The 18,958-nt window shown below is 23.8% G+C and overlaps 1 protein-coding gene across 3 annotated transcripts in view; it reads left to right on the top strand.

Annotated features, from left to right (window-relative positions):
- Positions 1-3,551: 3,551 nt before the first annotated feature.
- Positions 3,552-18,958, top strand: part of LOC122503187 (prominin-like protein) — a 77,808-nt gene continuing 62,401 nt past the window's right edge. For 2 of the 3 annotated variants that reach the window (XM_043613635.1, XM_043613636.1), the window contains exons 1-2: positions 3,553-3,943; positions 18,235-18,502. In XM_043613635.1, the coding sequence (XP_043469570.1) occupies positions 3,631-3,943; positions 18,235-18,502 (581 nt within the window). In that variant the 5' untranslated portion in view covers positions 3,553-3,630. Of the gene's footprint in view, positions 3,944-18,234; positions 18,503-18,958 lie in introns of all 3 variants that reach the window. The other variant, XM_043613633.1, reaches the window with a different exon arrangement.

Genomic DNA, 18,958 nt, shown 5'->3' with positions numbered 1-18,958 from the left:
ATTTTTAAAATTTCCTAAGCTATAACAATTTTTTGAATCATTTTAAATAAATAAAAAAATTATTTTAAAAATGATTCGCTCATTAAAAAATTTTTTGCTTAAGTAACAATATCATTTATACAGGAAAACTTAATAAGAAAAATTTTAAATTAGTTTAAAACTTTTTTATAATAAAGCAAGGCAAATAAAAAAAATTCAAACTTGAGAAAAATGTAAAGGTTCAGGGAACTTATCAGAGATAGCTTCCGACTTATCATTGGTAACTGTCAGATAACTTCCTGCAGAACTGTGTTATATATTTGAGCTATTTCTTGCTTTACTAAAAATATTATTTACAAAATTATTTTAATATAATATATTTATATAGTAATCTTAAAAGAACAATCTAATTTTTTTAATGAAAATACATTATTAGTATTATTATTATTATTATTATTATTATTATTATTATTATTTAAATTATTTTATTATATGCGTTACATGTATAATTTTGTCGGAAATATGTTCTTATATCTACAAAAAAATTGCCGAATGAAAAAATTTATTTTTAATATATTTTTGAAGTATTTTTTTAAAATATTTGTTTTTAAGCTATACTAATTCTAATTATAATTCATCTGTTTATTTTTCTAACTAATTTCTGATCATAATTTTTTTATGTAAAAAAGTAAATGTAAAAAAAAATTATATAATGAAACTATAATTTGAAATTAGTTTTGAAAAATAAAAAATTGAAATGAAAAATAATTATATTTTATAGCATTTCAAAAAAAAATGCTCTAAAAATTATTAAACCAAATTAGTTGGGAAAAATTTAATTTCATATAAAATTAATAAACTGAATAATATATTATTTGTAATAATAATTTACCAAATTGCTACATTAATTAGTGCTGTGTATAATTACTGATTTAATAGAATGACCTACTGGTCAATGAAAAGGGGGTTTTGGGTGTCAAAAAATCGTATTTTCCACTTCTTCGCCGATTCGAGTTTAACGAAACGAGCTGTTTACCTTTAACAGCAAATCTCGAAAACTTGTTTTCACACGTAAACCCCCTTTTCGTAGACCTAGTTTGCATTTAATTATTTCGTTAATTTAATTTATTAACAATGAATTTATAATTTAAGGGGACTTTCTTGTATGTGTATAAAAAATTTGAATTTTTGAGAAATTAGAAATGATTGCATAAATTCAATTATTTTCAAAAGTAATAAACTTCTTCTCGCAAAATTCAATTATGTTCAAAATTTAAAAAAAAAATTCTAGTCAAAATTACAATATTATCTTTATAAATAACAAAATTCTTCTACCAAATTTAATTATTTTCATAAATAATAAAACTTATCGCAAAATTTCAATTATTAAACATTTTAATAAAATTTTTCGCAATAATTCAGTTATTTTCATAAATAATAAAACCCTTATTCAATTATTTTTGAAAATTTTTTAAAAATTCTTAGCAACTATAGGTATTCAATTATTTTCATAAATAATAAAATTCATCGCAGGATTTCAATTATTTTTAATAGGTACAATTTTAATTAAATTTTTTTGAAATAATTCAATTATTCTTTTAGATTTTAATAAAATTTTTCCCAAGAATTCAATTATTCACATAAATAAATAATTCTTTAAAACAATTCAATTATGTCGATAAATAAAAAAATTATTCCCGAAAATTCAATTATTTTGAGGCATTTTATAATAAAATTCTTAGCAAAATCCAATTATTCTCATAAATAACAATATTCATCACAAGAATAAATTCAATTATTTTTAAAAGTAATAAATTTCTTCTTGGAAATTCAAATATTTTCAAAAAAATTTAATAAAACACCACATACAGACATTTAATTATATAGTCAAAAATTTTAATAGAATTCTTTGTAAAATTTAATTATTTTTAAAAACTTTTTGCAATTCAATGATTTTCAATATATTTTAAAAAAATTTCCATACGCAGAATTCAATTATTTAAAATTTTTTTTGTAAAAATCGTCGTAAGAATTCAATTCTTTTCACGAATAATAAAAATTTCTCAGGAATTCAATTATTTGAATTAGAATTTGTATAAAATTAGTTGAAAGAAATCAATTATTTAAAAAATTTTATAAAATTCTTCGCAAGAATTAAATTATTTTTATAAATATTTAAATTCTTTCACAAATAATGTGTGAATTTTTACAAATAATTGAATTTGAAAAAGGTTTAAAATTAAAATATTTAAAATTAAAATATTTAAAAATTTGAATTTTTAATACTTTTAACTGACAATTCTGTAAAATTAATTTTTTTGAAAAAGTTTAATTGAATATTTTTAAAAATTATTTCAAGTTTTTATTTTTCAATATATATTGAAGAATTTCCGAATAATCGAAATTTTGTAAAATGGATTTGAATATTTTCAAAGAACTTTTTCAAAAATTATTTTAAAAAAGTTTTAATTTGAAATTTTTTAAAATCTTAATTCCTATGGAAAAATAATAATAATTAAATATTTATTTAAAAAAAAATTATTGATGTTTTTGAATAATTTTACAATTAAAGAAATTCGTAAATAAATGTGTAACAGAATACTTTTTTGAGTAAAATTTTCCCTTTATTATCTAAAAATTCAAAAATTTTTAATTAAAATTTGTAATTATTGACAAATATGGAAATATGGAATTTATAAACAATTAAATTGTAAAAACAATTAAAACAATTGTAATTAAGAAATAGAAATAATGCAAATTATTTCCTTATGAAAATTGAGAATTTTCTAAAAAAAATATTAAGAAACGGAAATACTTAATGTTTTTTTTCCAAAGAAAAAAATCAGTTTGTTTTTATAAATAAAATAAAAAGGAGAAAAATTTGCATATAATTAGTTATACGAAATTTGTTATAGAAAAAAGCATGTAATAAACAAAATGTTTATATATTTTATTTGTTAATCATAATATATTCTTTTAACAATTTTCTAATCTCAAATATTATTTTATTATAAATCATGAAAAAATACCTGCTTATTTTCCATTTGTCAAAAAATATTTTTTAAAGAAAGAAAAAACAAAAACAACTTTTTTCTTTTGCACATTTTTTCAAAAATGTTTTGGGACAGAACATTTTATAAAGCAAAAGAAATAGAAACATTGCTTTTTTTAAATCACTTGACCAGAAACTCCCCTTAACAATTTTTGACATAACCAAGATAACTTATAATCCTTATAATTTTTATGTTTTTTATTAGAAAAAAATAACGAAACATTTAATAAATATCACTAAACCTTCGATTTATAATACATATAGTAAAATACTAAAACCTTTTTTCCTTTAATTTGGTACATAATAAAATTGAATTTGTTGCATGTCAAGACCAATCTATTATCAATAGAATTTTTCATGTACTCTAGATAAGTAACAGTAAAAATAATTGATTGAATGTAAACTTATATCCTGCATTGTTTTTGTTTATATACTGATGAAACGGACCTGATTGGATTTCAGTTCAGCTTCTAAATTCCACAATGGCGGGGATGGATATTTCAGTTCCGCACGTTTCATGAGTCTGACTTGGTAGCAGACGGCAGACGAGTGCATAATAACCAGTCGCTAGCGACGCGTCCCGGGCGCTGTTCGCTACGATGATGGTGTTTTCTAAAATATGTTATGGCCTCCCAAGGCTTTTTTTAAGCGTGTTAATAGTTCTTTTCTTATGTATAAATGCGAATGTATGCCAGGAGAATCTCGCGACGCGAATGCGTGTTATAAGTGAGGATTTAGATCAACAGCTAAACGAAATGATGGATTCACAAGCAGTTACTTACTCTACTGTAAATATTACTGGATTACCTTATAACGCGTCAACTAAATTTTACCCCATTGGAATGGTGCAACTCTACAATATCACCAACATGTTTATAAACTTTGTACAGAAAAAACAAGCGTATCCAGAAGGTAAGTTAAAAATCAATGGCATTCGAGTTAGTGTGTTCTGTGTTTGAATTGCTTTTATGACACACAGCGTCTCTGTGAGAGAGATTCATCTCGCGTTTATTCTCCTTAATTTCACGTCTCGATAGGATCATTTTTTTAGTTGGTAAATTTTTTTGTTTGTAAACAAAAATCAACTTTGATTGAGGATTGAACCAAAACAATGTTGTAAAATGACAGTTGCTTCATGGTGGATTGTAACAAGGGCGATGCTCTTTCCTGCGACCTCTAGATCCTTAGCAACTACCTCAACCCTCTGTCTGGAGTTTATTTTTTCCAAGTTATATTTGGCATTCATTGATATTCCTACAAAAAAATGTCTGCTTATCATTTGTTCGCGAAATAAAGCTCAAAGAAAATTCTAAAGAAAATCCCAAAGTGATGTGAAATAGGGAAAAAAATAGTGGTTTATTATTATAACGGAGCTTTGTATACAGGCTAAAATGGTGAGTCAGTGATTAATATTTTTTTGTTCTGTCGCTCAAATACTTTCTTGCATGTATATAGTGTCAATGATTTTATTACCACAAAAGGCGGTAGTTTCAATAAAAAAAAGTTATTCAATTTTTCGTCATTGCTACTTAACATTGAATCATAAATTCTATAAACATTTCTGCTGCAACCTCAATAAGCGATTTTTCCATTGTTAACATTTTTCCAATGTTTCGTGTCATTTTTCTCTTTATACATAAGTACATTATTTGATAAGTCTACTATCCTTAGATAAGATTATAAATTATTCAATTTTTTCTCAAAATTATTACAAGATGTTTTATTTATTTTTTTTGTATTTTAATCGTTGACGATAACTACAACTTTCAGATTTTAAAATATGTGAATTAAATATTTTTTAACATATTAAGGTTTTTAAATGAGTGTAAATAATTAAATTAGCTTTAATGAAATGGTGGAAGCAAAAGCAATAGTTCTAAATGATTGGGAACGTGTAACGGTACTATTATCACGCAATAGAAGATGTTTCTTTGTAAAAAAGTGCATTGTTCAGACAACGGAAGTAAACATAAAAACTGAATGACTCACGTTCAGCAGAAACATTCGAATAGATTAGACAGTGATCTATATTGATTTACGATTACAGGCGAGAAATGAAGATTTCATTTAATGTACAGGAACTGATAGGACGTTCTTAATTAATATTTATATCAGAGGACATTGAAACACATTTTTATTATCTCTTCAGTAAATAAAATTTATAAAATTCTTACTAATACTTAGACTTAAAAAATCAACTAAAAAAAATCACTAAACCTAGCTTCAAATCATTCTATTGAAACCTAATTTTAAGGGATTTAACAGTCGAAAAAAATTCAGTGATTTTAAATATTTTACAAATACAGGGTTGCTACGCAACCTGGAAACCTAGAAAAGTCAGGGAATTTTGATCGAAATCCTGGAAAATTATTTTCTAAAGTTATTGTGTTTATTCTTGAAATCTAATTTCACTTAAATATTTCAAAATTAATTAAATTCTAAAGGAATTGCGTTTACAATTTTCATAAGTAGATGAACAAAAATAAAATGATATTTTCTCAACTTTTTTGTTTTAAAAATTTTCTTTAATTATTAAACTATTATAACTATCTTATAGGGTAATAAAAAATACATTAATTTATCCAAAATTTAATCACTTGCCTTATTTATAAAAAGTTATTCATATATTTCTATTATTATTATTATTATTATTATTATTATTATTATTATCTTTATGAGGAAGCAAAGTGTTCGTGATTTGAGCACCAAAATTATAACAAAAATATACAACTTGACAGCGGTTTTTTCATAAGTAATAAAATTTTTACAGAGATTCAATTATTTTCATAAATAATAAAACTCAATGCTGAATTTCAATTATTTTTAATACAATTTTAATGGAATTCCTCGAAAAAAAGTTATTATTCTTAAAAATTTAATTTAAATTAAAATAATAATAGGGTAGAGTGGGGCATTACTATTCGCGGGGCGTAACTATTCTTTGTCCTGGAGAGAAAACTATTCAGCCGATTAAAGTTTTTTTTACACTGTATACTTGTCATGTGAAATAAACATTGTATGCCACATTTGAGCTTCTAGCGCCATCTATCATAGGAGTTAGGTACCCAAATGTGATTTTGATATACTCGCTTACTTGTTTTCACTCATTTAGTCTGCCATTGTAAATAGTGATAAACGGTCGAAAAAATTATCGGAGAAAATATTTCCAAAGTCAAATTTAGTGCTGAACACGAATATCATAATAGATTTTTGATATTCTATTGTTCAAAAATTTTACAAGTGTTTTTTCAAAAAATGAGCGGATGGGGCGTAACTATTCTTCCACTGATGACAGCAAAAACTACAAAACAGTGTATTTTTTTTTATTCTCCTTGTTTCTAGGTTAGAATGGTAAGAAATTGTCAGAAAAAAACCAGAAAAAATCCTTCAATTAACAAATTATTTTTTATATTTTTTTAGTATTATATCATTAATAGCTGCAAGAATAGTTACGCCCCTCGTTTTTTTCGACATCAAAAAAAATTTTTTTTCGTAAAATCGCTGTAGTTCGGAATAGAATCGAGTTACAGCAAAATGATACATGGCAAAATTGTAGCTAAGAAGTCAAGCTTTCAAACGGTTCTACTCATTTTTTTATTTTTTTTTAAATACATTTTCTAGACTCAAAAATCCAAAAAAGAATAGTAATGCCCCACCCTACCCTAATAATAAAAAAATAAATAAATAAATAAAAAAAAATAAATAAATAAATAAAAAAATAATAAAAAATAATAATAATTTAATTTAAATTTAATTATTTTAATAACCTTTGCTAAAATTTATTTATTAGAATTGAAGTATTATTTTTAATTCATTTTTTAATTAAATTTCTTTAAAGAATAAAATTATTTTCAAAACTTTTAATAACATTCTTGGCAGAATTTCAATTATTTTTAATACAATAAAATTTTCATCAAATTTCTCGAAAAATGGAATTATTCTTAAAAATTTTATTAAAATTTGTCAAGAGGATTCAATTATTTAAAATATTATTGATAAAATTCTTTATGAAAATTCAATTTTAAGAAACATTGAATTGTTTAATAGAATATTTATTTTTATAGTTAAATAATTGAATTCTCGTAGAATTTTCTAATAAATATTGATTTAAAAATGAATTTGAAATTAAAATCTTTGAAGATTTGAAACTTGTTTAAAAATAAAAAATTTGGTCCAGAGGATGAAGGATAAAAATTAAAAAAAAAAGAAAACATTAAAAAAATTTTTAGCCACTAATTGTCCACAGTTTACAACCAAATTTAATTTAAGAAAATTCATTTTTGTACAAATCCAATACAATTCAATTTCTATTATTTTGCAGCAGCCTCACCGAATTACTTAAAACTTGGTTATATTATATTTATTCGTATAAAGTTTTAGAAAATCAACTTTTTGAGATAAGACAATATTGTCTATTCATAAGATACAACAATTGTTAAAAATTGTTTAATTGCTCATATCTTTTAAACAATTAAAAATAAACGAGTTTTGTTTTTTGCACTCAACTCAGGAAATATCAAATAAATCATTTCAAAAAAGTAATAAACGTGTTTACAATATTTTATTAATTAACAAAAGTTATTTAAATAAAATATGCTGCTTCTGAACATGTCATCTAGGGTAAGTGCGGGTATAGTCGGACAGTACTAGTAGTCGGACACTTTCATGTTTTTTGGCAAATAAATAATAATGCATTGTGATAATTACTTTAAAAAGTATACTAGACGAATGTGTGAAGTTTATATTTTATTAGAATAGTGTTATTTTCGAAAATAATTAAACAAGAAATATTTTATTTAATGTTTTAAAAATCATGGTGTCCGACTATAGATACAACCATTTTCGAGTAGCGCGATGAGTGGCACAAAGTTTTGTTGACAATTAATCATAAATATTAAAACTTATAGGGTTTAAATATTATATTAATAACTTCTAATATGCTTTAATTCCATTTTCCAGCAGATAGCAATTAAAAAATGATCTTTTTCTTTTTATAAATTCAAAATATCTGACAGATGTCCGACTATAGAAACAAGGGGAAAAAGTGTCCGACTACTAAAGCATTCGTAATTTTTTATTAAAATGTTTATATTTTATTAAATACTCAACTATTTGTAACAAATTTATATGATTTTTAATCCTGAAGAACTCCTTTAATTAATAATGTGCTTATAAACACAGTAGATATTTGCTATTTCAAGAAAAAAAGCATAATTTAAGATTGTATCCTTAAGTGTCCGACTACTAGTGCATTTACCCTATATAATTCCAACTTGCATCGTGAACAATGTGATGGAATCATAACCTCAATTAGTCAAATCAGGTTGGTAACATTGACGACATGCTGAGAAATGGCGCACGTAGCCGCAACAGCTGATTACATATTTAATTACAAAATAGCTTTGAAAAGATAAAGAATTATTTAAATATTCAGTGGGTTTATGATTTATTCAAGGAGATTGTATTTTTATATTAAAGAGTGCGAACTCAGGCATATTTTGAACTTTAATTATTCATTTTATTTCATCAACCAGGGTGAAAATATGCTTATTTTATTTAAATGCTTTGTTAGTTAACAAAATATTGTAAATTGGTTCAAAAAGTTGATTTTCTGAAACTTTATAGGAATAAATGTAAAATTAACAGTAATATAACTTAGCATTAAAGAAAAAAATAAATTGAAATTACATTATTTAAAATGTGTTTTTAGCTTTAATAAAAAGTATTGCTTTGGTTCAAGTTAATAATAGTAAATGAATATAATAAAAATATAATTTTATATAAACTATATCTAAAGAATAACAAAACAACATAAAAAGAAATTACCAGTATGTTATTTCAAATACGTTATTGCTACATTTACAGGGCTCGGATTGTGCGGCTTTTCGACTTTTCTAAGGAAAAATATATATGACTTTTTCGAGATTTTTTCTAATAAAATGCGACTAAAATTTTTAAAATTTTTAGAAAATTAAAGGAAAAAGTTTTAGTCAAAAAAGTGTTCTGTTACATTTATTTACAAATTTCTTTCAAATTTTTCGAAAACATCAATAACTTATTTTTTAAATAAATATTTAATTATTATTTTTCCATAGGAATTAAAATTCTTCAAAAGATTCAAATTCAAACCTTTTTGAAATTAAACAACTTATAAAAAATTGTTATAAAACATGAAGAAATCGATCTCTCTATTAAGTCTTCGACTCGGAGCAATCGTTTTCTTCATGTTTTATAATAATTAAAGATGACCGAGTGATAAAATCATTATTTTATATTATACACGGAAAAACCTTTGAGAAGTCTGTCTTCCCACTGTCACAAAATTTCGCTTCTCACTGCATGGAAAGTCTGATCGCCCGCCACTGGGTGCGTAGCATTACCGTTTTCGATAGACAAACTTCCCAAAAAGTTTAGAAAATTACAACTGGGTACGTTGGTCACCCAGTTTGGGAGTGCAGATGAACAAGTTTAGTGGTGGCGCTGACGCATAAGTTTCGGGTGAGCAGACTGCTTAAAGGTTTTTCCGTGTAAGACTTTATAAAAAAAAATTTTTAATTTTTACGAAAATAATTGAATTATTGGGAAGAAATTTATAAAACATTAGTAAGTAATTGAATTTTGCAGAAGAAATTTGATATTTACAAAGATAATTGAAATTTTGAGGAGAATTTAAAAAAAGATTTGAAAATAATTGAATTTCTGCGAAGAATTTTCTTACTTTTGAAGACAATTGAATTTTCAAAAGAATTTTATCAGAACTTTTGAAAATAATTAAATTTCTAGGATGAATAATTGAATTATTTATGAAGATAATTTAAATTTTGACGAGAAATTTAAAAAAAAATTGAAATAATTGAATTTCTAGGATGAATTTTATTATTTATAAAGATAATTGAATATTTGACAAGAATTTTATTAAAATTTTTATACAAATAATTAAATTTCAGAGAAGAATTCTATTATTTATATAAAGATAATTAAAATTTTGAAAAGTAATTGAATTTTGCAGAAGAATTTTGATATTTATAAAGATAATTGAAATTTTGAGGAGAATTTAAAAAAAAAAATTTGAAAATAATTGAACTTCTGCGAAGAATTTTCTTACTTTTGAAGATAATTGAATTTGGCAAAGAATTTTATCAGAACTTTTCAAAATAATTAAATTTCCATGATGAATTTTATTATTTATAAAGTTTTGACGAGAAATTTAAAAAAATTTTTGAATATAATTAAATTTCTGCGAAGAAGTTTATTACTTTTGAAAATAAATGAATTTCAGAGAAGAATTTTATTATTTATAACGATAATTGAAATTTTGACAAGAACTTTATTAAGAATTTTAAAAAAAAAATGTTACAAAAAACCTAATTAAAATTTTGCTTTGAATTTTATTAAATATTATTCCGTATTGTTTGATATTAAAGTATGTGTTGTCGAGAAATGTAATTTTTGTTACAATTTTGTCAATTTCGTGTTTCCTATTTGGCGTTATTTCTAAAATTTCATGCGACTTTTTTCCGACTTTTTCGGAAATTTTATGCGACTTTTCGTGACTTTTGTTGTGAATTTATGTGACTAAAGCGACTTTTTTGTAGTCTTAAAGACGATCCAAGCCCTGCATTTAAATAGAAATTCAAAAAATAGACAATTGCTTTGATATACATCTCTAATCAAAGTTGGCAACTTATTCCATAACCTCGTACCTCTAATCACAATAAGAACTTTACATTTATTAGTTTTAAAATTTTGTGTAATTAATAATGTTTTGTGCTATCGAATCACGATTTTATTTTTGAGTTGGATGTGCACAATTTAACACAAAATACTTATAGTCATTTTTGCAAATTTGTGATATTAAATTAATGTTAATTAGTATTTGGAATTAAAAACTTTGTATAATTATTAAAATTTTAGAAATGGATTAGTTTTAAAAAAGTTATAAAAAGAATTCGTTTCTTGAAAATTTTTTATATTAATTTAATGTTAAAATTAAAATTAAAATTGCCTGTAATTCGTGAAATTTTAAGAAGGTATCACGGTTTTATTTTGTTGTGTTTGGTAATAAATTAATGTTTATTAGCATTAAAATTAAAAAAATTGTGTAATTTATAATGCGCTTTGTAATTGAATCTCGATTTTTGGACGTATTATTTTTTCATTAACTTTTTAAATTTTTAATTTCAAGCACATTTTTTGAAAGATTTTTTTAATTTTCAGAAGTAATAGATTATTTGCAACTTGCTATTTAACCTCATCCAGGGAATGCCCTTGCTCTCAATTAATCCTCGCTCTATGCCTCTGTATTTGGGAAGATTTATACGCGTGAAGAAAATAAATATTAAATTTTATAATATTATTTTACAATTTAGGGAGGAAATGACACGAAGCAAAATTTTGATACAAAAATACTAAAATTAAAAAAACTTATATGAAATTTAGTATATTAATATAATTAAAATTGACGTTTGATTAATGTCATTGATAATTGATATAACTTTACTTAATTTAATACCATTTCTTTAAAGTTTTTTTTATATTAAAATTTTGCTTTGTCGCACTTTTCCCCCAAATTGTAATATATTTTTGTTAAATTTATTATTTTCTTTCCACCTAATTCAGTTTTTTACGGTTGAAGTAAATTATACATGAAGGAAAGAATAATTGGGGACATTCATATATATTAATAAATATGTAATATTATTACATGGTTACCACTTCCATTTCTTTATTTGATACACTCATCAAGGAAGAAGTTTATTTCACTTAACTAGCGCCTCCGCCGACCGTTTCGCGGTCGACTACGTTGCTTCTCTCTTCTCATTCAGATGTCCATTTTATTTAAAATTCTGTAACATGTAATTTTCATTTTTTTTATACTTTATCTCTAAAAATTTTTTAATATTTTAAAATTTTATAGTTTTTTAAAATAGATAATAGTATAAAATGTTTAATAAATTAGAAAAGCCTAAACTTTTAAGCAACTGTTGTCTTCCCTGACCCGATTTAATCGAAAAAATAAAAAAATATAAAAAAAAAATTTTTTTTATAAAAAATTATCTATTTCTTGGTCTTAAAAAAATTCTCTTTTTGCTTCTACAAAAACAATGCAGTAACTTCAGTTTCGTATTAAAAATTTACTCCTAAAATAATGAACTTTTTCAACGTCCTTTAAGCTTTTTTCAAAGTAAATTTACACGTAATCAAAATATTTTATTGCATGTAATTATAGAGTGTTTCAAAAAAGCAAAATAATAATCTACTATTTGTAAAATATGCGTCTAGAAATAATAATTATTGTTAAATAAAAGTTTTTTAAAAACACAAAATTGCTTACCCCATTAATGCCCATGTGCACAGAAACGCAAATATAATAAAAGTAACTATTGGGATCCTGGCATGGGATCTAACAATAATTTTTGACGTTAAAAATTTTTAAATAAATTTTTTTAAACAGTTTGTTATAAACAAATAAAGAAAAATTAATTTTCATAAAAAAAACTAATAGGTAGCCCCATTCGATTCTATACGCGAAAAACTACTACGAGAACATATATTACATAATTTAAAATAAAACTTATTGTTGTAAAAATGTTATAAACAATTAGTCTGTATTTATACTTTGAGGTCTAAAGGTAGTTTTTGAAGTTAAAAATTTTTTTAAACAAAATTAGTTTGGGTTAATATTTATAAAAATAAATTTTTTAATAAAAATAATAATTTGTTCTAAAAATATTGAAAAATATGATTTTTCAAAATTTGGTGATATTAGTTTTTGTTAGTTTTATTTTGTTATAAGAACCATTTTTTTAATTTGAAGTTATGTCGAGATAATTTTTGTTTCATATAAACAAAATTTAATTTAATTAATTTCAAATTTTGGCCTGAACCAGTCAGATGATTATAAACTTGAAGATTATGATCGTTTGTTTGTAATGTCAGACAACTTTAAATATTAGATAAATAAATGCCTTGCAAGTTATTGTAAATTTGTCTTAAAAGTTCATTGTGAAATATGTGGAAAGTAATATAATTTAAATTTCATAAAATAAATACTGCTTAAACTGATTCAGGTGTTTTTGTAAGCAAAATTCATGTTTCATATATTTAAGAATTATTCGACTTTTTTTCACGAGTCATCGAGATATTTCGAGATATTTTCTTGCTGTATTCGTCACTTTTCAGAAAGGACAAACTGTTGATTGTCAGGTAATTTTTTGTCAAATAATATTTTGATGAAATAATAATTCAACTAAGAAAGAATTCATATTCTAATATTTTTTCTGTCTATTATAAATTCGTTTAAATTACTATTATGTTTAAGAAAAATTCTGGAAAAATGAAAATGTCGATAAATTAAAATTGGATCTTTAAAGTAAATTCTGTCAAGTGAAAGTTTGTGTATAAAAAATTGTGTATTATGGAAAATAATTTTTAACATTTTCATGTAAATGTTTAACTGCATACTCTTGAGATATAACACTTTGAGGAAATAATAGTACAATAGTGATTGTTTTAAAAAGGCATTTATTTTGTAAAATGAAAAGTCACTTTTGCAAAAAAATAAAACTTTAATTCATGGTTTAAAGGGAAACACCACCTTTATTTTAAACCCCTTTAAAATTAAATTATTAAACGAAGTAATATTTTTTCTTGCATCATTTTTAACCTAAAAACATATAAGATGGTCAAAAAAATTTAATTTTTGAAGAGATTAGAATTTTTTCTTTTCCCCTATTGTATATTATTGCAAATCCACGCGAGAAGTTGTATAAATTGTAAAATATGTATGGAAAAAAATTGGCGTTGAAAAATATTAAAAACTGTAACAGTAGAAGATCGATTTTTAATATTTTAAATTTTTAATCTTTAAACTTTGCCAAAATTTCGAAAGCCCTGACCCTTTAATTTTTTTCCAAATATACTTACGTAATTTGATGCGCTGATGCCAAATGCAGTTCGGTAAAATGTCATTTATAATTTTCGTCTGCTTTGGTCTTCTCTCTTGCATTCGTAGTGTAGAAATAAAAGTTGGCTATATTATAGTGAATCAATTGTCAAATATTTAAATCAATTTTGTGGTGTTAAATATTAAAAATTCTCCATAGGCGGCCATAGGCTTCCTGCTCCCCTGAAGTGTGACATCATTTATGGAAGCCGCCATACTTAAGGTCATGTTCATTGGTCACGTGTCCTATAGCTTCACTATTGGAACACGTGGCCATTGAATAACATGACCTTAAAGGAAAAAACAGTGTGAATTTAATAAAAATTTTAATTATCAATACTTTTCTTTAACCGTGCTTTCAGATATCCCTTTCAGTTTTCTAGTGGTCGATATATCGACCACCTTTTAAACAATCATTTTTTTCAACATAACTTCTAAAGTATAACTGTATAGAATTGCATATTTTTCATCTTCATACACGGAGGGAGAATATATATATCGTACATTAAATTTTGTAAAAGTATTTTACAATTTGGAGAAAAAAATCGACAAAGCGAAATTTGGATATATAAAAAATAAGTAGGGGAGAGTCTCCAGTTGTGAGACGGGTTTTATTTTTGACCCGTAAATTGTAAACGGATAAACGAAATTGTAAATAAAATACACCGTTCGAAAGGTAACAGAAATACGCAACTTTTATTAAAAGAAAGTATAGTGTTTCGATGAACTCAAAAAATTTTACGATACATTCTCCGAGCACATCGCTTTTTTCAAAAAAAAAAAATGTCTCCAGTTGTGAGACACTCATTAAAAATTGCTAAAATTTAATAAGTTTGACATAAAACGTTATGTTTAGTAGAAATAATTAAATATATTAATAATATATATTATTATATACTAAATAATAATATTTATTCGCCAAAATATGACTATCAAATAAACACAATTAAATAGCTTCAACAAGAGCATTAAAATTGATTTCTTCTGAATCAATTGACTTTTTTTCACTTGACCTGCCCAAAAATACTAGAAAAAAATCAGAACAACATTTAAATAGTATGCCTGCAAAGTCGTATTTTTTATGCTGCCCAGATGGGTGTTGACACCGTCTCACAACTGGTGATATGCTGTGTCTCACACCCAGAAATCGGCGCTATTTTGAAAAAGGAAAATTAAATTATTTTCAACCGTAGATTGGAACAATGCAATATTGCATCACAAAATATAAGGAAAACACTAAAAGAAAATGCATTACATTTACCTTTTCCAATTAATTAACTTGGAAAAAAAGTACTTTGCATTTATTGAAAAAACGCTTTTTAGTCGATTATCACACACAGTGTTGGTATTTAACAAAAACAGTTTATATATCCGCTTCGGCGTACTCGAAAAAGTTGGCTCATATAAAAAGAAATGTTTTTATATAAACCAATCGGCTTTTTAATATTGCATGTTAAAAAAAATTGACTGTCTCACAACTGGAGGTGTCTCACAACTGGAGACTCTCCCCTACTAAACTGGGGCATTCTTTGTCAAATTTTACCCCCTATCTGTCCATTTTTAATTCGAACGAAAAAAGTCAAAATAGGGCTTAAATTAAAGCTTGTAACCTCTATTTTTATTTGTATGGTGGCCTTTTTTAAAAAATTTCACTTTTTGTTAAAAAAATATGATTTAATTGAGAGGCACTGTAAATATACAAAATATTTATTTTTATGATTAACGGGCTCAAGACATATTATATATGTATAAATAAAAAATAAAATAAAAAGAAATTACAAAAACCTATTAATTTAAATAAAAATTTTTTTGTCAGAATTTTCATCTATCCATATCGAGGCTCCATTAGAAAGACAAGGACAGTGATATCTTACTATAATAGAGCCTTGATGGATGAATGAAAGTTCTGCTGACTGAATAGCTGAATGATTCAGAATGTCGGTAAAATATGGAATCTATTGTGTGACAGTTGGACCATAATAAACATTTTGTTGAATAAAAATTATGACTACGTCATTATAAGGGTAAATAGAATTTTTTTCAAATAAACTTTTATTTCAATTCAACATTCTGTAATTAATATATACATAGGAAAATTGGTTCAACAAATTTTTCTTTAAATTAAAATTTTTCAAAATCTGTACGCTGAAAAAAAAATCTATTTGATTCAAACAAACCGATTACTTGACTATTATCAATTAAATATTTAATTGAATCAAATCATATTTATTGGAGTCAATTAAATGGTATTTGAACCAATAATTTCAGTATGTATTTGAAACAAATATCATTTAGTTAACTCCAATAAATATTATTTTATTCAAGTAAATATTTAATAGATATAATAGTCAATTAATAGGTTATTTGAACCAAATAATTTTTTTTCAGTGTACGAAATAAGCAATGAAAAATAATCAAAATTAAAAAAAGTTCAAATTTTAATTTTTCGAAAATTTCTAGTTTTCTCGTGGGCTTGAACAAACTTTAAAATTTGGTGGTAAATATTAGTGTTTACAAATTTTAACGCTCATAACTTGTTTAGCGTTTTAAAAAATTCATTTAAAAAAAATTTTCTTTTTTTAATTTAAAAAAAAACACATTTTCATTGCGGATTTCCGATTTTTATATTTTATTTCTTACATTTATTATTTTGCAAATCATAGTAATAATTTGCAATATTTTTATTTAATTAATTTTCCTACCCTGTTTCAATTTTTAGAATTCTGTTTTCTTCTTAAAAATGACTGTTTTCTGTTAAATATGACATAAAAAATAATGTAATAAATATAAAATTTTCAAAATATCTATATAATAGAAATCTTTTTGTATAATTAAAATTTTGTAAAATTTAATTGAATATAATTAATTTTTTCAATAAAAATTAATGAAAATTAGGTTCTAAATATATAATATTAAAATAGTTTTGAAAAAAGTAATTCTCTGAATTATTATGATCTAATTTTTTAATGTTCAATTATTTTCAGTATTTTTGATATTCAATATTTTCAATATTTCCGAAAATTCAAATGCATACACAAAATAATAACATTATAATTTTTTAGAATTATTTTTAACATTTTGGAGAAAATAATCATATTCAAAATTTTTAATTAAAATTCTTCAAAAAATTATTGTTTTAAAAATTATATTAATTAAATTAAAATTTACTGCTTTAGAATTTTTGAGAAATCATTTATAATTAAAATTCTTCAAAAATTTGATAATTTTTTTATATTTTTTAAAAACTCAATTATTTTTAAAAGATTTTATCAAAATTTAAATTATTTTTCAAAAATTTTACTAAATTTAAATTATTTTTTAATAAATTTTACGAAATTTCAATATTTTGTACATTTTTTAATTGTATGTAATTGTAAAACAATAATTTTACAATACCTAGTCTTTCAAAAATTATTTAGAAATATTTTTTTAAAATCCGTTTGAAAAAATTCTATAAAATAAAAGAAAAATATTTATAGGAGTCCTAACATTTTTTTAAAGTAGTTATGGTTAAAAAACAATTTTTTCTAATTTTTAAAATACAAAAAAAATAATTAATCTTTCTTAATCTGACTGAAAATACTCTCATTTCATATCCGCACGTGAGACCTAAAATTTTTTGAGTTCCTGAGGTTAAAAAGATATGCCAAAAAATCGAAATTGAAAATTTTCGGTAAAACAATGCTTCCATTAGAAAGCAAAATATTTGAATTCCATTAAATATATTTGGAACACGCTAAATTTGAATTTTAATGTAGTCCTTACAAAAATGGTTTAAAAAATGATTTCTGGTTTATTTTATTCTTATAAATAAATAAATGAATGAAATGTTTAAAGTAGTAATCAAATGCGAATGTGCCTTAATGTTTTTCAAAGGAAAACAAAGAATTTTTTCATTAAGAGATTTTTCGAGAACAGCTTGATAAGTTATGAGCAATAAAATCTGCCACTATTTACGATCAAAATACGTAACTGAAATCAGTAAAAAAAATGTTATGCTTTGATGCGTGATTTAAACTTTGTTCAAGTTCACCGTGAAATGTCAGGTACAGCTAGAGAAACTTCTACTTAGTTTAATCTAAAAAAACTTTAATGTTTTTGAACAAATAAATATATATTTCTTTCATGTCTATTATTTGCTTTCAAAAAGTAAACTTTTTCTGCGCAGAAAACAGTTAAAGTGTCAGCTGATACTTGAAAGTGCTTGAAAATGCTTGAAAGACTAAAACTAATAGAAAATATGAACTTTTTGTTGCAGGACTCATTACGACAGTAAATGGACAGTTCAGGTTGGCTGATCCTGCAAAAGAATGGAAAATTATTGTAACTCATTATGGAGGATTAGCTGGACTTGCTTTGGCGGGTCTTCTTCTCGCAGCAATACTTCCATGTGTAGGATTATTTTTCTGTTGCTGTCGATGTGCCGGAAACTGTGGTGCTAGGAGCGAGCCTTTCGATAAAAAGCATGACCATTGCAGAAAAATCATGCTCAGCACTATCCTGATTTGCGTCGCTACAGTAATCCTGTAAATATTTTCAATTCATTTCAATTTTAGCGTACCCATAATGCTTAAAATAAGAAAAATTTAAAAAAAATTAAAGTTTTAAAAAGATGTCATTAGCTTATTTCATTATCCATTTGATAATTTATTTAATTTAATTAACGAAAGACTTAAATTATTTTCAAAAAGAATTTAAAGAGTAAAAAATCGAGAATTTAAAATCTTGAAAAAGTAAACTTTTTGTTACAATTTAATTAAAGATGTGATGACCCATCAAGTGGACCGAAGAATACTCTATGAAATAATTACAGGGTTGTCACAGGTCAGGGAATTCAGGGAAAAGTAAAATTGGTCAGAGAAATCAGGGAAAAGTCAGGGATTTTTAGCCCCTTCGCTGTTTAGAAAAATATTCATTTTATTGACCCAAAATGTCCATCAAAATCTTTTAAATTGTTATATTACTTAAAAATAATAAACAAT

The sequence above is a fragment of the Leptopilina heterotoma genome, unplaced genomic scaffold (genome assembly GCF_015476425.1).
Source record: "Leptopilina heterotoma isolate Lh14 unplaced genomic scaffold, ASM1547642v1 Lhet_247, whole genome shotgun sequence".
Classification (NCBI taxonomy): domain Eukaryota; kingdom Metazoa; phylum Arthropoda; class Insecta; order Hymenoptera; family Figitidae; genus Leptopilina; species Leptopilina heterotoma.
This window is presented reverse-complemented; position numbering and strand designations above follow the sequence as displayed.